The 24,484-nt window shown below is 40.5% G+C and overlaps 1 protein-coding gene across 2 annotated transcripts in view; it reads left to right on the top strand.

Moving 5' to 3' along the window:
• Positions 1-1,009: 1,009 nt before the first annotated feature.
• Positions 1,010-24,484, top strand: part of LOC127421534 (voltage-dependent calcium channel gamma-7 subunit-like) — a 40,893-nt gene continuing 17,418 nt past the window's right edge. The window contains exons 1-4 of one of the 2 annotated variants that reach the window (XM_051664643.1): positions 1,010-1,098; positions 7,984-8,179; positions 15,824-15,910; positions 18,327-18,467. In XM_051664643.1, the coding sequence (XP_051520603.1) occupies positions 7,984-8,179; positions 15,824-15,910; positions 18,327-18,467 (424 nt within the window). In that variant the 5' untranslated portion in view covers positions 1,010-1,098. Of the gene's footprint in view, positions 1,099-7,983; positions 8,180-15,261; positions 15,911-18,326; positions 18,468-24,484 lie in introns of those variants that run through there. The other variant, XM_051664642.1, reaches the window with a different exon arrangement.

The following is a 24,484-nucleotide window of genomic DNA, read 5'->3' as shown; positions in this document are numbered from 1 at the left end:
AAACATTTACACATATTAATGTGAGTAATTGACATGAAATTTTAAGCACTGTCATCAGTGTCCTGCTGTGTGGCACTTTCTTCATCTAACTATTTTAAACAACATTTTATGATCTTATTTAGCTGTATATATACATACATACATATATATATATATATATATATATATATATATATATATATATATATATATATATATATATATATATATATAATATTATTATTATTATACTTGGTGTTTCCACAACCTCATATTAACTAAGACAATAGTTTATTTGCACTTCTAAAAAAAAAAGTTGAAAGGTGATTAAAATCTTTAAAAACTTCGAAGAAATGCTGACTTGTCACAGCACCTAAAATACACTCTTTTAACCTAACATCTGTAAGTTGGGAAAAAAAGTTTTCGGACATGTTATTTGTTTTTTGTAGTTTTATATGTTTTAAAGTTATGACCATTTTTGCACTGTAGGGCCCGTTGTCAGGACTAGCAGTCAATAGAATTGTCTTTTTTTTTTTTTTTTTTTTAACAAACATTTTAACAAGCATGTATGCATTTTAGGGATGAAGGACACATGTTTGCTGTTCATGGTGCAGCAAACTCATTTCACGTATTTTAAATGTTAAATGTATGACTCATATGCCTTCGCTGACATATGTAGAACCAAAACTAACTCTGACCTTATTGAGTCTCATCAACATCAAACTATCTGAGTGAAAGTCTCTCATTTTTCTCAAACTGTCTCTATACATCCCAGTACATCCCATTATGCCAATTCTCCGCATTGCTGAAAGAAGCAAAAGAGTGAGAGAGGGGGGTATTAAGAGAGGGCGAAGGACTAGAGAGAGAGGGGGAACACGCGTGTGTGTGAAGTGTGTGATAGTGTGTGTGTGTGTGTGTGTGTGTGTGTGTGTGTGTGTGTGTGTAAAGAGAAAGTAAGAGGGGGGGGAGAGAGAGAGAGAGAGAGAGAGAGAGAGAGAGAGAGAGAGAGAGAGAGAGAGAGAGAGAGAGAGCAAAACTGCTAAATCTGTCAAGGTTTCCGGGCGCTCGCTTATTCCTCTCGACGCCTGTGCACCGCTGACTTGGGTCGCGTGGTAGAGGGTGAGTGCTCGCGCCTTCGTTCTTAATGCACGCGTCGCTGTATGAGTGGCGCGTGATTTGACAACATAGTTTTAAGTCGAGCGATCGATTCGTTACGGTGTTTTCAAGTCACGTATCCGAGTATGTTTCGCCAAGATGAGGGATTTGGTAATTACATATCATATGATATTACTTGCGAGTTGTATTTCGGCTGCGGACCACATAACATAGCAAAACGGTGAATTGTATTTATATTTTATCGGAACATTTAGCGAAAAGAATATTCGTTCGGTGCTGAAATCACCGACTGTCTTGGCTGGACTTGTGTGTGTCATGTATGTTGGAGAAAGATCTTTCTACATTTCCCTAGTGATCATTTAGTGGATCTCTAGTGGCTCGCTACGAGCCAAGAGTGTACTGCGGTTGTGGGGATTTGAGAAGAGGAAGACACGCGCTGTGTAACAGAGAGTGAGAGTGTATGGGGATAAAGTGACGCGCAGAATGGCCCATTTTTAATATGCATAATTTTGATTCTGCCTTGAATCACGTATGCATATTCTTCGCTTCCTCGTAGCCATTGCTAGAATCCAGATATCAGTGTGAGCTTTATGAATGGTGCTGTACGGCTAGCTGTGAACTGAGCTGAAATCATGAATGTGCACATGGGAATGCATGTGCGTGTGCGTGTGTCATTGAGAGCACGCACATACGTGCACGCCCGTGTGCGACTGTCCTTTGAGATATTATGGGCCAAGGTCTTTCCCCAAACTCAATTCTCTCTCTCTCTCTCTCTCTCTCTCTCTCTCTCTCTCTCACACACACACACACACACACACACACACACATTCTTTTCCTCTAAATACCATCCTTCACGAAGCATACATTTTCTCTTTTTTCCTCCTAAACTTTTTCCACTTGCCAGTTGGCCTAACCTATTGACAGGGGAACATATTGCCTTCTCAACAGAAAACTACATCCCCCTGAGCTTTTGCTCCTCAGTAGAGTGGACACGCCATCTATGGAACCCCCAGTACACCCTGAGGGTTGTCTTTCTAAATGTGGTCATTCTGACCATCCTCCTTCTTTCACCTACTGTATACTGCCTAAATTCCCTTGAAAGAAATAATGGATGACTTGATATTGTTCGTTGTGCTTTAAGGCTAAAAGGTGCCAATGTTTTAGACTGGTTGAGTTATGTTTGAGTGTTTTAATGGTCATGGCAGTAAAGATCTTTATTGCATTCTTAAAGTCTTTGCTAGGACGGCCAGATTTTCAGCCTTGTGAACCTCAGTAGCTCAGCTATGATTTCAGCACCGGACAGCTCCTTGCAATTACTTTACATTATTTACTAAGCAGTGGCTATTCTAAGATGCCAATCTCTTTGGGTGGGAACAAAATATTTAGATTCCTTGTTTTCCTTGAATCCAAATTCGCTTTTTTTCGCTATATGTAAAAGAGGATTTCAGTAGGTGTCATCATATAAAATCACCAGAATCAACTTTTTTCTAAATGATTCTGGTGTTGAAAGGAATACAATTAAATATAATGTTATATTGAAATATACGTATTTTCACATGCTACAGAATCCCTTTAGATATTAACGATAGAGAGCTTTGGTGGAGGATCACAGGCCTGTGCATTGCCTGATTTCAGCACCAAAGTGACAGACAGCTCCCAGTTTCCTCTCTTTTTTTCTCTCCTACCCTTTATCATTGATTCATTCTCTTTTATATTTCCCTTTCACTGTCTTTCTACTTGCTTCTCCTCTCAAAGCTTCTAAAATGGGTTACATTAGTACCTGTATATTTACATTATAATAGCTTTATCTCTCATATTGACCACAATGTTTTATCTATGTGTTTACTATACTTACTATAACCATATGCAACTGGAAAACCACACACACTTTTTGTGGCATTTTGTTGATTACCACTATATATATATATATATATATATATATATATATATATATATATATATATATATATATATATATCTTGTCCCATCTTTTCTTTAAAAAAGGCAAAAATCTGTTACATTGAGGCACTTGCAATGGAAGTGTCCATAAACATATAGCCACAAGATGTAAACAAAATGTGTTTTACACATTTTTAAACTTGACTTAACATGAACACATTACCAAACACAATACCTGACAAACAACAATGGAAAACATGAGGACTTAAATACTTGGACATAGGAGAACATAAACCAATGAACAAACAGAACTCTTAACAAGATAATCAAACAATGAACCAATGAAAACAAGACACATGTGTCATGTATTCCGTGTGTTTTGCTTAGATTTTTATTTTGAAATTCTTGTTTAGTTCCCTGTTCCTGTTTCCTGTTAATTTTGTAGTCCTTTGTAGTTTCTTTTTATGATTGGTTTTCCCCTGATTGTTTTCCCCAGGTGTTCCTTGTTTCCTTGTTTGCCCATTTGTATTTAAGCCCTTGTTTCCCCTGGTTTCTTTGTCAGTCTTTACATGTGTTGTCATGTTTTGTGCTTGGTTCCCATGTTTTGTTTTTTATATTCTGAATTTCTTTGTTTATCCTTTTGTTAATAAAGCTGCATTTATATCCTCATTCCTCGCCTGCCTTGTCATAGAAAGACTGACCAAAAAATGGATCTAGCAGCCATGTTCACTCAATTGAGCCGGATGGATTTACCCATTAGGGAATACTCCTGTTTCTTCTGTGCCATTGCCAGCCTCACAGGTTTTGAGGACTCCCATCTCAAGGCAATATGCCGAATAGGTTTAACCTATTATCGGAGGAGGGAATTGCCCGAAATGGGAGACTTCACATGAAGGGAATATGTGAGGTTAACCCAGGACACTCTGGAATCTGAGGATCCTCCTCACCCTTCGCTGACCCTGGCTTCTGTGGTCTCGAAGCCTGCCACGGCCAACGAGCCAGCGCCCACGGCCAACGAGCCAGCGCCCACGCCTGCCACGGCCAACGAGCTAGAAGCCTCGTCCGTCCCAGAGCCAGCGTTGCCAGCCTTATCCGTCCCAGAGCCAGCGTTGTCAACTTCAGCCATCCGGAGGAGGAGAAGAAAAGTTTCTGTTCCCGAGTCTCCGCCCACGCCCACGGAGGTCGTTCCCGAGTCTCCGCCCACGCCCACGGAGGTCGTTCCCGAGTCTCCGCCCACGCCCACGGAGGTCGTTCCCGAGTCTCCGCCCACGCCCATGGAGGTCGTTCCCGAGTCTCCGCCCACGCCCATGGAGGTCGTTCCTGAGTCTCCGCCCACGACCACGGAGGTCGTTCCCGAGTCTCCGCCCACGACCACGGAGGTCTTTCCCAAGGCTCGGCACATGTTAACGACCACAGAGGTCGTTCCCGAGTCTCGGCCCATGTTAACGACCACAGAGATCGTTCCCGAGTCTCCGCCCATGTTAATGACCATGGAGGTCGTTCCCGAGTCTCATCCCATGAACACGACCACGGAGGTCGTTTCCGAGTCTCTTCCCATGCCCACGACCACGGAGGTCATTTCCCATTCATCCAGGACCTTCCACGGCTTCGCCCCTCGAGCCTGCCACGGCTCTGCCTTCCACGGCTCTGCCCCTCGAGCCTATTCCTCCAGCGGCTCCGCCCCCAGAGCCTATTCCTCCAGAGGCTCCGCCCCCAGAGCCTATTCCTCCAGCGGTTCCGCCCCCAGAGCCTATTCCTCCTGCGGCTCCACCCGCTCCCCCAGAGACCATTCCTCCTGCAGCTCCACCTGCTCCCCCAGAGACCATTCCTCCTGCAGCTCCGCCGCTTGACCCTGTCTGCGGCTGCCTCCCAGGATTCCTGACCCTGTCTTGGCCCTGCGGCCACCTCCCAGGACTCTTGACCTAGTCCCCTACTTGAGGTCATCTCCTTGGTCTCCTGGCCATCCACCTGATCTGCGCTGGTCTCCCTGGTCGCCTGGCCGTCCGCCTGATCTGCTCTGGTCTACTTGAAAGGGGGGCTCTGTCATGTATTCCCTGTGTTTTTGCTTAGACTTTTATTTTGAAATTCCCCTGATTGTTTTCCCCAGGTGTTCCTCGTTTCCTTTTTTGCCCATTTATATTTAAGCCCTTGTTTCCCCTGGTTTCTTTGTCAGTCTTTACGTGTTGTCATGTTCTGTGCTTGGTTTCCCATGTTTTGTTTTTTATATTCTGAGTTTTTGTTTATCCTTTTGTTAATAAAGCTGTGTTTATATCCTCATTCCTCGTCACAACATGAACATGGAGGGAAAATAGTACATCACATGACCAGGAACACATGACATGAAACAGGAACTAAACTTTTCAAAATAAGACATGAAAAACACGAATCAACAAAATACACATGACAGTAACCTTGATTTTTCCATTTTAATGAAAAGGAGGGACGAGTCGAAATAACTTCTTGTGGTAATCAACATTGCTGTCGATTAAGTTTAACTTGTATTGAACCCGAAATATTACTTTAAAGAAAGGTGCAGTGTTGTTAATATTAATATTATTATTGCAATGCTATAGTGTCCCAAATGGTAATGCATTCTTCAGTGGAACTTCATTATTCACCATATTATCTTTTCCAAAGCCATTTTTCCCACCTTTAACTTCCTCAAAACCTGCCATTTTCTCCTATGCATGGCTCTTTCAATGTTCTATTGATTATTTTAACCATCACAAACTGGCATTAATTATGAAGCATTAATTCACATCAAGCACACCCTGGGGCTCCTGACACCAACCAGTGGGGACTTAACTCATAACCCATTGTTTTTCTCACCCTGCTGAAATCAAGCCCAAGTCCAAAAGATGTTAAAATAATATTATTGTTTATTCACCCATGTTACTTTTACTTTTCTATGGACCATAAAAAGAGATGTTAGGTGGAATGTTTGGGACTGACATCCTCAGTCACCATTCACATTCATTGTATGGAAAAAAAAAGTGTGAATAAAGAATGTAAATAGTGACTGAGGCATTCAGTCCCAAACATTCTGCTTAACATCTCCTTTTGTGTTCCATAAAATTAAAAAAGTCATACGAGCTTGGAACGTTAAGGTGAGTAAATGTTTTTGTTGAACTATCTCCTTAAGTTTCCAGGTGTCCAATCAACTGGCTATATGGTGCCCGTCAATTAATTCAGGGAATTGTGGTACTCCTGGATCCCTGCCGGTCAAATGCTTACTCTCGTGTTACAGAGCGTGAGAGCAGAATGTGTGATAACCCAAGAAGCATGACACTGCCATTGTAAAACCTTTCCAAAACTGCAATTTTTATAGATTCATTCCTTCTTTCAAATTAAACCTTCAAGCTTGCATGTGTAGCTCTCATCAACAAATCTAATGCAATAGGCAACAGGACCAATGCAATATGCAGATGTGGTGCTTCACTACAGAATATTGCCAAAACCCTGGGTTCACCCTGGCCCTATACAACAAATTTAGCTAAAGATCTGTCTGTGCAACCAACTATTTGTCTTAGTGCAAACCTTTAAGGGGCTAGCTGATTAATAACTACTGTAATGCTTATTGGCGCCGTGGCACAGTAGAGCATGAATCCAACCTGCATCATGTCCCGTTCCAATTCAGTTCTGCTCTCTCCTACTACTTGCTTTTCTCTATATGTAATGTTCATTAAAAAGTAAAGCCCATAAAAATAAAATAACTAATTATGTACAGTATAGTGTCTTTAATACAGCGTATGATTCTGAATATATGTCTCACTACATTTTCCTCCCTAATCATTTTTGTCATACACTTTTTAAGGACACTGTGTTTGTCCTTCATCCGTTTTTTCTGTTGATGAGTCACACATTAGTTCAGGAGTTCTTCATGGAGGAGAATTTTTCATCAAACCCTGCAGGCACAGCTTAAATCATTCTTGCACAATAGTTTTTACAGTACAGAATATTTGCCTTTAAAGCAAATAATTGGCAAGTGTTTGATATTGAAACAAAATAGAGTTTTTCTGCATGATTGTGATTTTGCACAAATCAAGTAATGAGAATGAATCATTGACAATTGGTTGATTGAAACTCATTTGGTTGATATTGAAATAAAAAAATAATTGATGCATTATACCATTATGGTTATTTCTTTGTACAAACATACAGTTTGTTGTTTGATACCACAAAGGTAGGCAGCAACATTAGCTCTGTTCCAAAACCTAATGAGTTATCTACCTAGACAGCATTTTAAGGCTTCTTAAGCATTCTACAAAAAGTAGTTATTAGAGACATTGCAGATAACGTAACCTAATCCCTTGATGCAATTTTAACAAGCTCAGAAAAAACAAATCATCCAAGATAGTTGCGAGAAATGTTGATTATAATTATATTATGTTCAACACTGAAAACTATAGATAAAAATACATTCTAATTTAGAATTGTATTTTACCCACTGTGTATGTGTGCAATGTATTTTTTTATTTTTTTTTAGCAGGGGTTTTCCACCTGATAAAGGGGGGCACACGATTTGTGGAATTTTGATTCATCCCATCAACTCGAGTCTTTTGAATCTGTTTACCAAATAGGTTCAGTCAGATTAATTGTCTGAGAGTTGCTCACAACTGAAACAATGGAAGTGAAACACTGATTCATTCATGAACGAAACACTACTGATGTTTTAGGCATACTCTAGTGACGCGAGACTGGAAAAACGATGGAAGTAATATTGGTAAAATATTTGTAACTAAATATTAGTAAGAGCTAATATGATTCATTTGCTTCAGTCTGCCCAATGTCTCATTGTCCAGTTAATCTTAACCTTTTGGATCAATCTATTTTACTATATATTTTGACAGAAAACAGAATTAAGTGTCAGTGTGGTGGCCAATGGCCTTCTTGGTCTCTTAGTGATGGGATAGGATTACATATTACCTGTTGTCATCAAATATTTTTTCCATTACATATAATGTCCTTCTCTATCACATTTCTTTTTAGATGAGTTCTTTTAGCACCAAGGCACTGACGTTTCTGTCATCTGTGTTTGGAGCGTGCGGGCTGCTCCTGGTGGGCGTAGCTGTGTCTACAGACTACTGGTTATTAATGGAAGAGGGCATTGTTCTGCAGCAGAACCAAACCACTGAAGTGAAGATGGCCCTGCATTCTGGACTCTGGAGGGTCTGTTTTGTGGCTGGTAGGTGCCATTACTGATGTAACTACATCTTTTATCACCTTCCCGATGTGTTGCTGAGACAAATATCTTATTAACTAAACCTAATTAGTAATTGAATGTGGCGACACATCGCTGAAATAGCATCATGTGATGCTTGTAGGTCCGCAGTTAAAACCACAGTGCATCAAATGGTGGTTTCTTCTAAATATGTCCTTGGTTAAATCGCTGTTTATTTGTGAGTGTCCTGCTGTGTTATGCAGCTGACTAGGTCCACAGCGTCCCACTGCATTGGTATGGCATCCAATTGCATCATCTTCCAAAATTGTGCCACACATTGAAACAGGAACTATAGGGAGGCTGTATGGGCAAACTGGTGCAAGTTACCAAATCAGTGATTGTGTGAAATTTCTGCTGATAATAAAAGATTTTTGTTATGAAATATATTGTTTGGCTGTGTTCAAAGCTGAAGTGTTTAATTTTTCTTTCTGTGTTAGAATAGTCATACATTATCTCAGCTTAAATTGCAGAGACAGCTATTGTATAGTGGTGGTGGCGTAGTGGACTAAAGCACTGAACTGATAAGCAAAAGGTTGTTGGTTCAATCCCCACAGCCACCTCCATTGTGTCCTTGAGCAAGGCACATAACTCCAGGTTGCTCCAGGGGGATTGTCCCTGTAATAAGGGCACTGTAAGTTGCTTCGGATAAAAGCGTTTGCCAAATGCATGTAAATGTAAAAAAAAAAAAATGTAAAAATTGTATACTGCCCTACAAAGCCAAAATGCAGTAACTGTGTCATCACTGAAACTAAGAAAAATGGATTCAAAGGTTTTTGAGCGTGATCTCATGAAAATCATGTGACTGTAGCAACATTTTTACAAAAGAATACTACATGGGTCCTTACACATATCATGGCAGTTCAATGGTGAAATGCCCACTGCATGGCGCTAAATGCGAGTTACATTTTCTGTTAAACAGATTCGATTTTGAAGGTTAAAGGAATAGTTCACCCAAAAATAAAAATTCGCTCATCATTTACTCACCCTCATGCCATCCCTGATGTGTAAGACTTTCTTTCATCTGCTGAACTCAAATGAAGATTTTTCTTTTGGTCCATACAATGTAAGTGAATCGGTGCCAAAATTTTAAAGCTCCAAAGATCACATAAGTCAGCATTAAAGTAATCCATAAGACTCCAGTGGTTAAATCAATGTCTTCAGAAGCGATATGATAGGTGTGGGTGAGAAACAGATCAATATTTAAGTCCTTTTTTACTATAAATTCTCCCTGCCTGCTCTGTCAATCTCCACTTTAACATTCTTCTTATTGTATTTTTGGTGATTCACATTCTTCATACATACACCCTCTACTGGGCAGGGAGAAGAATTTCCAGTAAAAATGGACTTACATTTTGATCTGTCTGTCACCCACACCTAACATATAACTTATGAAGATATGGATTAAAACACTGGAGTCATATGGATTACTTTTATGATGCCTTTATGTACTTTTTGGAGTGTCAAAATCTTGGCACCCATTCACTTGCATTGTATGGACCTACAGAGCTGAAATATTCTTCTAAAAATCTTAATTTATGTTCTGAAAAAGAAAGAAAGTCATACACATCTGGGATGGCATGATCAAATCAAATCAAATCAAATCACTTTATTGTCACACAGCCATATACACAAGTGCAATGGTGTGTGAAATTCTTGGGTGCAGTTCCGATCAACATAGCAGTCGTGACAGTGATGAGACATATGCCAATCTACAATAAACATCAAATTAACACAGCACAATTAAACATCTGTTATACACATAATTACACTCAACAATATACAAATAATAACATACACTGTACAGTATACAATACGCACTATATAGATACACATTAATCAATCAATAAAAATAAAAAATAAAAATATATAAAAACGTATGTATATATAGAATGTACAGTATTGTACTGTATTGACATTCAGGCTGTCGGTTGATAGTCAGTTGTTAAGAGAGAATATAATATTATAATAATAATATAATTTATGACAGTCTGGTGTGAGATATAAGAGTAAGGGTAATAAAGTGCAGTGCTGATGTATTTGATCGTGGGAGATCAAGAGTTCAGAAGTCTGATTGCTTGGGGGAAGAAGCTATCATGGAGTCGGCTGGTGCGGGTCCTGATGCTGCGATACCGCCTACCTGATGGTAGCAGTGAGAACAGCCCATGGCTCGGGTGGCTGGAGTCTCTGATGATCCTCCGAGCTTCTTTCACACACCGCCTTGTATATATTTCCTGGAGGGAGGGAAGCTCACCTCCGTTGATGTGTCTGGCAGTTCGCACCACCCTTTGCAGTGCTTTGCGGTTGTGGGCGGTGCTATTGCTGTACCAGGCGGAGATGCAGCCAGTCAGGATGCTCTCTACAGTGCTGGTGTAGAACCGTGTGAGGATGTGGCAGTTCATTCCAAACTTCCTCAGCCATCTCAGGAAGAAGAGGCGCTGATGAGCCTTCTTCACAACGCCTTCAGTGTGGATGGACCATGTGAGTTCCGCAGTGATATGGACACCCAGGAACTTGAAACTGCTTACTCTCTCCACTGGTGCTCCATTGATGGTGATGGGGCTGTGTTCTCTGTCTTTTCTTCTGAAGTCCACCACAAGCTCCTTTGTCTTACTGACGCTGAGGGAGAGGTTGTGCTCCTGACACCAGTGTGTCAGAGTGTGCACCTCCTCTCTGTAGGCTGTTTCATCATTGTCTGTGATCAGACCTACCACCGTCGTATCATCAGCAAACTTAATGATGGCATTGGAGCTATGTGTTGCCACACAGTCATGTGTGTACAGGGAATACAGGAGTGGGCTGAGAACACAGCTCTGTGGGGCTCCAGTGTTGAGGGTCAGTGAGGAGGAGATGTTGCTGCCTATTCTAACCACCTGGCGTCTGCTTGACAGGAAGTCCAGGATCCAGCTGCACAGCAAGCTGTTTAAGCCCAGAGCCCGGAGTTTCTCATCTACCTTGGAGGGCACTATGGTGTTGAATGATGAGCTGTAGTCTACAAACAGCATTCTCACATAAGTGTTCCTTTTTTCCAGGTGGAAGAGAGCAGTGTGTATTGTAGATGCGATGGAATCATCAGTGGAGCGGTTGTTGCGGTAAGCAAACTGCAGCGGGTCAAGAGAGAGAGGCAATACAGAGCAGATGTAATCTCTGATTAGTCTCTCAAAGCATTTGCTGATGATGGGGGTCAGAGCAACAGGACACCAGGCAAGTTATTTTTGATTGTTTTGGAACAGGCACAATGGTGGATGTTTTAAAGCATGTGGGGACTACAGACAAAGAGATGGAAAGGTTGAAAATGTCCGTAAAAACACCAGCCAGCTGGTTCACGCACGCTCTGATGACGCGGCCCGGAATGCCGTCTGGGCCCGCGGCTTTGCGGATATTCACCCGTCGGAAGGATCGGGTTACATCCGCTACAGAGACGGAGAGTGAACTAACCTCTGTAGCTTCAGCCACGAGCGCTCTCTCCGCGAGGGCGGTGTTATTTCCCTCGAAACGAGCATTGAAAGTATTTAGCTCATCCGGTAGAGAGGCAGCGGTGTTCATGGCGGAGTTTTTATTCCCTAAAGTCCGTGATGATGTTAAGTCCCTGCCACATGCTTCTAGAGTTGGTAGTGTTAAACTGTCCTTCAATCTTGCTCCTGTACTGGCGTTTTGCGGTTCTGGTTCGGAGGGCATAACTGGCTTGTTTATGCTCCTCCGCGTTCCCGGAATTAAAAGCGGAGGTCCGCACATTAAGTGCCGCGCGAACATCGCTATTAATCCATGGTTTCTGATTCGGATAGATCCGTATTGTTCTGGTCGGAACGACGTCCTCTACGCACGTTCTGATGAAACACATTACGCTATCAGCGTAAAGCTCGATGTCGTCATCAGAGGCGGACCGGAACATCTCCCAGTCCGTGTGATCAAAACAGTCTTGTAGTGTAGAATCTCATTGGTCCGACCAGCACTGGATCGTTCTGAGGGTGGATGCTTCCTGTTTCAGTTTCTGCCTGTAAGCGGGCAGAAGCAGAATGGAAGAGTGGTCCGATTTGCCAAATGGTGGGCGGGGGAGGGATTTGTAGCCATCCCGGAAGGGAGAGTAGCAATGGTCCAAAACCCGGTCCCCTCATGTGTTGAAACTAATGTGCTGGCGGTATTTTGGTGCGACTGATTTTAAACTGGCTTTGTTAAAGTCCCCGGTCACAATGAACGTGGCCTCAGGGTGCGCGGTTTCCTGCTCACTTATAATCCCATACAGATCCTTGAGTGCCTGGTCTGTGTCGGCTTGTGGTGGGATGTACACAGCAGTGATAATGACCGCTGTGAATTCCCTCGGTAGCCAGAATGGTCGACACAGAAGCATGAGAAATTCCAGATCAGGAGAGCAGAAAGACTTGATAGAATGTACGTTCCTCTGATCACACCAGGATTTGTTGATCATAAAACATACACCACCTCCTCTGCTTTTACCTGAGAGGTCTTTCGCTCTGTCCGCTCAGTGCACGGAGAACCCCGCGGGTTCAATGGCTGAGTCTGGAATCTCAGCAGACATCCAAGTTTCCGTAAGGCAGATAATGCAGCAGTCCCTTGTATCTCGTTGGAAAGAGATCCGCACTTTCAGCTCGCAAAGCTGAGGGTCAGTAAATGATGAGAGAATTTTCATTTTGGGGTGAACTATCCCTTTAATGCTCAAGTTTTTTCAGTCAAAAAAGCTTGCCTCCCTACCCTAAACCTTTAACATAAACCTAACCAATAGTGTCATAAAAAGCTAACTGAGACGAAAAACAGATGAGGTTTTGAAGGTTAATGCTCGGTTGAGTTTTGAACCAACAAAACCAACCTTCCTACCGTAAACCTAACTAATAGTGTCATAAAAAACAAATACGAGAGGAAAAGTGCAGTTGTTGAAGAAACCACGTCATTCTGTGATGCTTCTATGACACTTTTGACCCACATGTCGCCTTGTACCTTAGTCCTTTGCATCGCAAGTGCAACGCTCTATCAGCTACTGTGCAATTTAATTGTGGCTAAAATTGGCAAATATAAATTTCCAAGAAGTACACATTCAACTCGACTGCATATCCTAGCACAGAAACTGATTGTATGGAGCAGTGCACACTAATTCATTACAAGCAAACCATAACATCATTACGCCAGGTGGGCATAATAAACATGGGAGCAGATTTACTGTACGGAGAATGGAGACTTCACTGGCAAGTGCTGAGCCAAGTGTGGGAGAGATACTGGCAAGTTGTCGTATCTCTTCGCATTGCCCGAAAACATTCACTCACTGTCATCTGAACCAGTGTCAAAAGCGAAACCATATGAGAGAGACCCAGCGTGAGTGTCATTGAGACTGATAAGCTGTCAGAGAAAATAACAGTTTTCAGATTTTAAACATCAGCAAATAAAACTTCAGCCTTCAATTTGTTTTATATCTGCATGTACAGTATAGTGTCTAATAATGCATTGGAAATATACACTTAACATTATCTTGCCAAAAAAGCTTGATATGAATTGAATCTTCCTATTTAATCTTTTTATTAAAAAAGTCCACTGGAAAATTTGCCCAAATTTGTATTTCTGCATGTCCACTGATTTTATGGCATGTATAAATATACTTGCACCAAAGATTTATACTTGTAAAAATGTGTCTAATTAACTGCCAAAAAACTGAAAATTTTAACATTTAAATATTTAAATAATTAAAATGAATGATGACTAACCAATTTCTACAGTACAGTAAATACAGCACATTTATCATTATGTTAATGTTAGTTTTAATGAATCATGTACCGTGATCAGGGTTGGGGAGTAACGGAATACATGTAACGGGATTACGTATTTAAAATACAAAATATAAGTAACTGTATTCCACTACAGTTACAATTTAAATCATTGGTAATTAGAATACAGTTACATTCAAAAAGTATTTTGATTATTGAAGAGATTACTTTGCATTTTATTATCATTTGTTTCATTTAATATTTAGTCCTTTCAGATGGAAAACATTTATACATATAAATGATGCGATCCAAAGTGCATTTGAACAGCGGTGAAACACTTTCTTATGAAGTGTTACATTCATATGAGCAGACAGAGAAGTAAGTTTGAAGTAACTTTGGAGTAGAAGAAATAGAAATAAACCTTGTGTAAATTGTCAGCTTTAGGCTAAGCTAAAATGCTATTTCTAGCCATTTTACATGCACGTTACCAGGCACGATCATATTTTTTTATCAAGAAAATTCACGTTGGATCATAATTTCTTTTTTCTAGTAAGACCTTTGATATTAGGGCAAAAATCATATTCTTGATAACAGTTTTTGTATTGTTTTCCTGTAAAATATCTAAAAACCCTTAAAACAAGATCAGTTTGATTTATCTTGTTTTAGAAACAACACCGCATAAGATATTTAGGTTTTTCAGAGAATGTATTTTTAACGTGTATTTTGTCTTACTGTACTGGCAGAGTTTTTATAGTCAAAACAAGTGAAAAAATCTACCAGTGCTGAAGAAGTAATCCAAAGTATTTAGAATACGTTACTGACCTTGAGTAATCTAACGAAATATGTTACAAATTACATTGTACAGCATGTATTCTGTAATCTGTAGTGGAATACATTTCAAAAGTAACCCTCCCAACCCTGACCGTGATTAATCACGATTAGTCATAGAAAACTGCAATTAAATAGTTAACATTTTTCATTCGATTCACAGCCCTAGTTTAGATGTCATAAGGTAGCATTGTGCAAGGAACAGGGCGAAAAGTATGTGTTTATGGATTGGAATCTGTCATTTTACACTTAATTTCTCAGAAAGTGAATAAATGTTGTTGTTGTAACACTTCTAGTGTTCATTTCACCGGGAAACTGAATCGTGATGCATACAGCAAGCCATGTAAAAATCAGTTTGCAAAAATGTAGGTAAAGTAACGTGATTCAATGGGACAAGGTTGGAAAGTACACACTTCAGTCAGTTTAAAGGACGAATCCTCGTTTGGAGTGATTACATTTTCCTATGTTGTACAAATGAGTTTTGCTTTACATTGCATGATGGTTTGTTGTCACAACACTGACAGGAAGTGGGCTGAAACCATGCCACACCAGTTGGCTGCAAATGGCTAAGTAGTGTGTGAATGATGTCATCTTGTTTCCTAGCTTTACCAGTGCTGTTGTATGTTATTAGGTTAGTTAGATTGTGCATGTGGGTGTTTGACAAATCACTACAGGAAGACTTTTTGCCCATCAGGTGTGTGGTGTGTGAATAATTGGGACACTTTTTATGTGCTCATGTGTGGTGTGTGTGTGTGTGTGTGTGTGTGTGCAGAAAGGGAGGTCTGATGTTCATGTATATGTTTTATTTATATAATGTCCTACATAATGTTTTATGCAGTATATATATGTGCAATGCATATGAGTTCAGTTCTGTCACCTCTCTTCTCAATGTGTGAACCAAAGTCATGGCTTTGTCTCTTTCTGTTTGTCCCTGTCTCCCCTCTGACATTGTCAATCTCTGTCCCTTTCTGTTTGTACTCCCTGTCTCTCTTTGTGTCCCTGTCTCTCTCTCTTTCTCTCTCTCTTTTTTGTGCCCTCTCTCTCTCTCTCTCTCTCTCTCTCTCTTTCTCAGGGCCAGAGAAGGGGAGATGTGTGGCATCTGAATACTTCACAGAGCCTGAAATAGAGATCACCACTGAGAACACAGCCAATATACTGAGTGAAAACTTTTAATTGACTTTATTGTGTATGAATGCATATGGAAAAATGTAACAAATAAATAAATAAATAAATAAATAAAACATACACAAACATAGGTATGAGGTGTTAGAACATTCTCAAACATTACTTTAAATAAAAAATATAGTAAAAATTTAGTTTCAGAGAATAGGTGCTGTAAACGAGTTATTGTTATTAGAAAAATTAATTATATATACAGTGGGGTTTAAAAGTCTGAATTCATAATGAAAATCATAATTTAAGTGAACTGGAAGTTGAAGGATTTTTAACATTTAAAACAAAGAAACATTATGATGTAAAATGAATAAGCAATATTTAGGATTCTGCACTTTCTAGATCACTAATCAAATGTATGCAAATTTGAGAAATTTCTTGTATCGAATCACATAAGTTGATATTTGAAAAATCCTCAGATCATGTTGGTTGACATGGATCATCAGGTTTTGCACAAACTTATGGAGTCCATGCCAGCTTGAGTGCATGTTGTCAATAAAGCAAAAGGGGGACATTCTGGGGGACATGAAATTAAATGAAACTCTCCACTTGGTTTGTTACACTGACAATATATGTTGTAATTGAAAAGTTTATATTACAGTAAAATGTATAAATTTATTTACAAATATAACATTTTTAATTAAAAAATTTATCAAATTACACAATAATGCAAAAAAACAAGCATTTTCACTAGTTCATGTCTCAGACATTTGGATCCCACTTTATGATATATACAGTGCATCCGAAAAGTATTCACAGCGCTTCACTTTTTCCACATTTTGTTATGTTACAGCCTTATTCCAAAATGGATTAAATTCATTATTTTCCTCAAAATTCTATACACAATACCCCATAATGACAACGTAAAAGAAGTTTGTTTGAAATCTTTGCAAATTTATTAAAAATTAAAAACGAAAAAAATCACATGTACATAAGTATTCACAGCCTTTGCCATGACACTCAAAATTGAGCTCAGGTGCATCCTGTTTCCACTGATCATCCTTGAGATGTTTCTACAACTTGATTGGAGTCCACCTGTGGTAAATTCAGTTGATTGGACATGATTTGGAAAGGCACACACCTGTCTATATAAGGTCCCACAGTTAACAGTGCATGTCAGAGCACAAACCAAGCCATGAAGTCCAAGGAATTGTCTGTAGACCTCTGAGACAGGATTGTATCGAGGCACAGATCTGGGTAAGGGTACAGAAAAATTTCTGCAGCATTGAAGGTCCCAGTGAGCACAGTGACCTGCATCATCCATAAATGGAAGAAGTTTGGAACCACCAGGACTCTTCCTAGAGCTGGCCCCCTGGCCAAACTGAGCGATCGGGGGAGAAGGGCCTTAGTCAGGGAGGTGACCAAGAACACAATGATCACTCTGACAGAGCTCCAGCATTTCTCTGTGGAGAGAGGAGAACCTTCCAGAAGAACAACCATCTCTGCAGCACTCCACCAATCAGGCCTGTATGGTAGAGTGGCCAGATGGAAGCCACTCCTCAGTAAAAGGCACATGACAGCCCGCCTGGAGTTTGCCAAAAGGCACCTGAAGGACTCTCAGACCATGAGAAACAAAGATTGAACTCTTTGGCCTGAATGGCAAGCGTCATGTCTGGAGGAAACCAGGCATCGCTCATCACCTGGCCAATACCATCCCTGCAGTGAAGCATGGTGGTGGCAGCATCATGCTGTGGGGATGTTTTTCAGCGGCAGGAACTGGGAGATTAGTCAGGATCGAGGGAAAGATGAATGCAGCAATGTACAGAGACATCCTTGATGAAAACCTGCTCTAGAGCGCTGTGGACCTCAGACTGGGGCGAAGGTTCATCTTCCAACAGGACAATGACCCTAAGCACACAGCCAAGATAACAAAGGAGTGGCTACGGGACAACTCTGTGAATGTCCTTGAGTGGCCCGACCAGAGCCCAGACTTGAACCCGATTGAACATCTCTGGAGAGATCTGAAAATGGCTGTGCACTGACGCTCCCCATCCAACCTGATGGAGCTTGAGAAGTCCTGCAAAGAAGAATGGGAGAAACTGCCCAAAAATAGGTGTGCCAAGCTTGTAGCATCATACTCAAAAAGACTTGAGGCTGTAATTGGTGCCAAAGGTGCTTCAACAAAGTACTGAGCAAAGGCTGTGAATACTTATGTACATGTGATTTTTAATAAATTTGCAAAGATTTCAAACAATCTACTTTCACATTGTCATTATGGGGTATTGTTTGTAGAATTGAGGAAAATAATGAATTTAGTCCATTTTGGAATAAGGCTGTAACATAACAAAATGTGGAAAAATTGAAGCGCTGTGAATACTTTCCGGATGCACTGTGTGTGTGTATGTATATGTGTGTGTAATATTAAAAAGTAATGTCTTTGTTCTGTCTGTTTGTTCTGTTAGAAATGGTAAGAACGGCCACCCCCTTCCCCATGGTCTCACTTCTCTTTGTCTTTACGGCCTTCGTCATAAGTAACATCGGCCACATCCGTCCCCAGCGCACCATTTTGGCCTTCATCTCTGGAATCTTCTTCATCTTATCAGGTAAGTTATGCAGTCGTTACTTTGTACGTATAGTTGTTGTTGTTTTTTTGTTTTTTGTTATCTATGAAATGAATGAATGTTAGACATTTCTTATACTTTTGTAGTAACATAATACCACAGTTTCAATAACATTTGTCAGCCCACAGTTGTGTAGGCTACTTGCTTACATGCTCTAGATTCGATGCATGTACTACGGCCCTGTTTGTTTGTTGATATTCATTTTCAGTGGTGAGCGCAGAGCCTGATAATTCTTTTCAACTCAGTCTGAAATCAGGCTGAGAAACCCACTGAGACTTTTGCATATTTAATTAATGGTGTTCCCGATACCCATCTATGGTAATGTGCTACACACATTATCCATTAAGTGCTCCTTTTTTCTCTCAAACAGTAATTAATAAGAACACTCTCTTCCTAAGAGTTGTCATCTGCATTTTATTAATAGAAACATATAGTCAAGAATGTCAAAGTGTGTTTTGATTTTACTAATTTACATGTATAGTATGTTCTAAAATGGTTTGTAAGAAATTCACTGGCAGACGAAAACCAACAAAACCACAACAGAGTACGTTTTTTCAACCATTGTTAAATACACCAAATATACTGAAGCATATACACTGCTGTCCATAGAGTCTTAGATCCAAATAATAACAAGGTGTGCCTGACTGCCATTACATTTAGACTGTTATAGAGAGCTACACATTTTCACAATACTTAGTCGTGGCCTGGAGACTGCAATGTAACAGAACTATATCAGTTGATTGCATCAGTTGCCTGGCGATAGCTGTATGAATCTGCCTGCAGGGAAGGAATCCTCATGAAGGTTTAGAATGCTTTGCTGTTTGAACAGTTACAGAATTCTGGGACAGATAAATACTACTGCTCTCTGGAATATTTGAGGCTGATTTGTCAGTTGCGGCATTCTAAATATATTTGTATAATGGTATAATGACCACTAAACTGTGCAATTTACCATTGTCCCAGGGAACCCATTTCCTATAAAGCTGTGCTAGTTTAATATCACTCATCTCATTCTACAGCCTCTTTCCTCTCATATAACAAAATAATTGCAACTTCTTCAATTATCACATTAATATTAATATTATACTCCATTTATTTATTTATTTGGTAAGTTATTGGTGAGAAGAAAGAGTGATCCGAGAGACATTGTACCAGTAAAGCTATGTCAGTTATAAATGGGTTGACTGGACAATTATACTGTTTAACAGTTGTTATACAAAATTATTATTAAATAAAATAATTATTATGGCTCTCTGACTCTCAAAACAACAAAAAGTGGAGAGGGAAAGGCCAGCGCGGAGCAACAGTGAGAGAGAGAGAGGAGAGAGAGGAAAAACGTACTCTGCAGTTCCCAGACACACCATCGCCTGGTCCTCGATCACTCCTCCACCCTCTGGCGGACAATGGCCACTCCTCCCCGGGCGGACCGGAGCCAGTCCTCCGACCCCTGGCAGACGGAATGCCCCTACGCGCTTCGGCGGCCAGTAGGAAACTCCTCCGCCCCTGGCAGCGGCCCCACCGCTCCAAGCGGCCGGCAGTGAGCCCCTCCTCCCCTCGCGGATGGCGGCTGTTCCTCCGCATCCAGGCAGATGGTAGCAACTCCTCCATCCCCCGGCGGATGGCCGCGGCTGCTCCTTTGGGGTGGATGGTAGTGGCGAGGACTCTACGACGGCACATCGCTCCTCCTTCCCAGGTTTCGTCACCAATGTAACGGTTCAATGGAAAGGAGGAGGCGGGAACCGGACGAAGCATCAAAGTAATGTTTTAATAAACTTAAACACAAAAACACGCAAATATAAACACATACAGGGCAGCTGCCTGTAGCTCTCTCTCTCCCGAACTGCTGCATCTCGTTGCATCTTATCCCTCTCCTCGGCTGATTAGCCCGATTGGGGGCCGGGCGTGCATAGCCCCGCCCTCCTCCTTGTCACAGTATCATGTACATTTATTTGTTAATTTGGCAAGTAGTCTTGTAATAGGCTGAATATTGAGGAGTCAGATGGTCATTTTCACAAAATAAACACCAACAGAACTCCGATGCATATCGGAGGTTGATTCCAGCTGTTCAGCAATTGACTCTCGTATCATTCTTTTTTCTCACATAAGAAAATAATTTAAACTCAAATCAACTCCATCATGCCTAACAATGCCCTATAGCCATTATAATATTCACAATATAGCATGGCCTGTCGTACCGTTTTACTTAATTGCAGTACTTGATTTGCGCTTATAAGTGATTCCACTTCCGCTAAAATCAAACCAATCAACATTTGCAAATTAGAATAAGTCAATGAGTTGCTTTTAAAATTCCAATTTGCCTCACTGTCTTCATTAGATGTCAGGAAATTAACAAAGAGGCAAAAGCAAGGAGTCAGCAGCTGTGGGAGAATTAGCGAGCCCACCGATCGTTTGCATAGGAGGCGGGGCAGAGCGAGGTCATCATATCCCAAGCTGCTGCAATTGTACTGTAAGCACCGTTGCAGTTTAATAATGATGAATTCTGTAATGCAGGAGAAAGTACGGTTGGTCCATTCCAGAGATTCCTGTGGTAGTGCGAGCTGTAGCACCGGCAGGCGTCCAGCTCTGTGCTGTATAGCACTGCATCAGGTGCTAATGTTACATTTAGCTCAGCATTCTGTACCACAGAATTATTAATAAAGCACAAGACACCACAACAGCGGCTCTGCAAACTGCTGAACACAGACATGCACAGCACTGCAAAAATTTTTAGAAAGCCTGTGATGTTCTACTCTGTGGTATAGTATGTAGTTAAAGCTGATGTGTCATGTGTGTAATTTTTCTTTCTTATCACTTTCTCATATACCAGCTTAATATGCAGAAACAACTGTAAGTAATTTGTAGGTTGATTTCAAATAAAGATGTAGCACTGTGGCTCTGTGGTACTATCAAATTCCTCTGTTTGTTTGAGTGGCCTGACAAACCAGACACAATAGCATTGGCTCAACCAATGGCATGAGTTTGGGGCTGGACTATCTGTTTGCAAGACCAATGGATGACAGGGGGAGTTTTCTGGCATCTATTTGAAAACAGTGATTATTTTTACAATTATGTTTTGATTATTTTTGCAATTCTACACGTTTCAGCTTGAACCTGCATGTTCTGTTTGTATTGACTTTTTTATGTTTGTGGTGTAGGCTGCTTGTAAAAAGAACAAGCTACATAACTGGTATAATATTTTACCCTTCAAATTCTTTTAGTAAGTTTAGTAAGTCAGATATTATTGAAGATTTATACCTCTTTTTTTTTTTCTTTTTTGCCACACAGGCATGCACTTTTCTGAAAATGTGACAAATAACATTGTTTCTGTTTGGGGTCAATTTAACCCCAAGAAAAAATTATAATGAATAAAAAATAAGAATAAGTGTGTACAATGTGTTCACCAGTCAGTCTTAGAATGTGAAAATTCATTGCATTTATATCTGACATCTTTGTGAACCCAGGAGAAATTTAAAGGGATAGTTCACTCAAATACAAATTCTCTCATCATTAGGGCCTTTCCTACTGGCAGTACTAAACTCCTTTTAGGTATTTTTCCCCGGGACTAGTGCTTTTCGTTGCTTTTGCACCTAAGGAACTATAGTTCCTCAAAGTCATTTCAGGGGACATTTTTAGCTCCTACTCCGGGGTAGATAATTTCGGGGTGTGTAGGGACTGTGGGAGGTGCTGCAGCATCTGTGATTGGTCAAAACCTGCATTGAGAAAATAGAGAAGCTCCATAGCCACCAATAGTAAACAACTAGCTGCTGGCCTTCTACTCAGAGGATTGCACTAATGAATTATTTAATTCCTTTAACAGAAAAAAAACATATAACAAACAAAGTATTGAAAGAGAATCACACGTTTCACATGTGTATACAGTATGTATGTGTGTGACTTCATGGGGAGACATGCTTTGAGTTTTCATCACATTTGCATTGTGTGACTAAAGAAAATGAAGTGATTTCTGGATTACTACATCGACTTTTTCCTGGGATGAATGATATAAATAATCACATGTTTATTGAGAGTGGGTAATTTAACTTTATTATACACTAAACCATCATTAAATCTAGTTTACATGAGGGAAGTATTGCGTGCCTGTTACTGCGATGTTAACTAGCACCAAGACATCTTTTTTATGTCAGAGTATTTCAGTACAGTAATTTATGTTGAGTCATAAAAGCCATTACTGTAAATGATAGTGGTGATAAATAGGTTTATAGTGAATTTTAAACATGTTGTCCGCTGAGTTCAGCGCATTTAAAGAGCGCTTTTTGCCGCCTCATCTCATCTCTTAAGCCCCGTACACACATGCAGTGACTTCCAGCCACAAAGCAACCTCATCTCATTCATTGTCAACAAGAGTTGGCAACTTCCGATGACTTTTGGCAACATGAGCAACAGTGACCTCTGGTGACTAGATGTGGGCATGGCAAGTGACAGGACAGAGTTGAGAAGCTTAACTTTATGCAAATGAGGAGCGAATTTCAGAGCGACTACCAAAAGGAGTGAAGACTGTGTCAGTAGAGCTCATGTCATCCGTCTCCTTTGAGATAATAGAGTCAAGTGCAAGCAAGACTGAGGAGGAGGTCTGGAGATAGATCCGTATATCTTAAACAGATTTCACTCGAGATGATGAGATCTCGAGGGAATCGAACTGGGGCTGGATCAGAGACTAATAGAGGCATAGAAAACACAGGTGAAGATGAGGACAAGATGGAGGTAGGATGGCACAAGCAGAGGGAGGGAGAGAGAAGAAAGGAACAAAAAGAAGAAAAAGGAAAAACAGGATGGATCGGAATGTAGTACTAAAGATAGTGAGGGAGAGGGTGTTAAAGGGGGTAAGAGTGGGAATGAATATAGGATAATATTGAAGTTTAGGATGGTGCATTGATGGTGTCATGTAGAAATGAAGAACAGAAAAACAAAGTAATGAAATTATAGATGGCGTGTAAACAGATAGTAGTGAACTTTAGGACAGTAGGTCAGATGTCGTGGGTGAATGGAGTGATTTACTGGAGTCCCATTAGGAGTAACAATGGAAGAGTTCAAAAGGAATTTAGAGGGAGGAAAAGTTGTGGAAGGTAGTCATTTGCAAATGAACAGAGAAGGGAGGAGAGTTTACAGCCTATCGGTTTGTTTAAGGTTAGAAGGGGGAAATCTGCCAGATCGGGTTAAGTTGGGTTTCATCTGCTGCCTGGTAAGATCATTTGTAACTTCCCCTCTGAGATGTTACAATTGTCAGAGGTATGGGCATACTGAATGCAAATCTAAGAAGAGATGTACACGTTGTGGAGGGGAACATGATTATGGGAAGTGTGGAGAGGGAGTGGGAGTGAAATGCTGTAATTGTGGTGGAGATCATAATGTGGCATATGGGGGCTGTGAAGTCAGAAAGAGAGCAGTGGAGGTACAACAGGAAAAAGCTAAGTATAACTTAACATATGCGGAAGCAGTGAAAGCAGTTGATATAAGGATTAAGCAGAGAGTAAAGGAGAGAGTGGTGTATTCTAAAAGGAGTAAAGAGTCAAGGTGAATCACTGACGGTGGAAGAATAACAGATGATACATTGATTGTAAGAAAAACTTCTTGCTCTTTATAGCAGAAGTAATTAATTCACAGCTCAGACAGAAAGGAGGACAGAGAAGATTCAGATTATAGTTAAAGTGGCAGAGAAATTTTTGGATGTGAGAGGGCTGACATGGGAAGCAGTGAGAGAAGGATTAACAGCGGATACTCAGCCTAGCAAGGAGTTATGGTTTGGTTAATATTGATTATGTTTCTAATCCTACAATGGAATGCTAGGAGTCTTTTTGCCAATGGTCAAGAGTTAAAAGGATATCTAAATCACATTGAAGTAAAACCCATTGTGATATGTATTCAAGAAACATGGCTTAATCCCAGAGTAGATTTTGTCTTGAAAGGTTATACAAGTGTGAGAAAAGATCAGGAAGGGGGTAAAGGTGGAGGGTGCATTACGTTTATAAAAACTGGGTTGC

The sequence above is a fragment of the Myxocyprinus asiaticus genome, chromosome 30, assembly GCF_019703515.2.
Source record: "Myxocyprinus asiaticus isolate MX2 ecotype Aquarium Trade chromosome 30, UBuf_Myxa_2, whole genome shotgun sequence".
Lineage (NCBI taxonomy): Eukaryota > Metazoa > Chordata > Actinopteri > Cypriniformes > Catostomidae > Myxocyprinus > Myxocyprinus asiaticus.
This window is presented reverse-complemented; position numbering and strand designations above follow the sequence as displayed.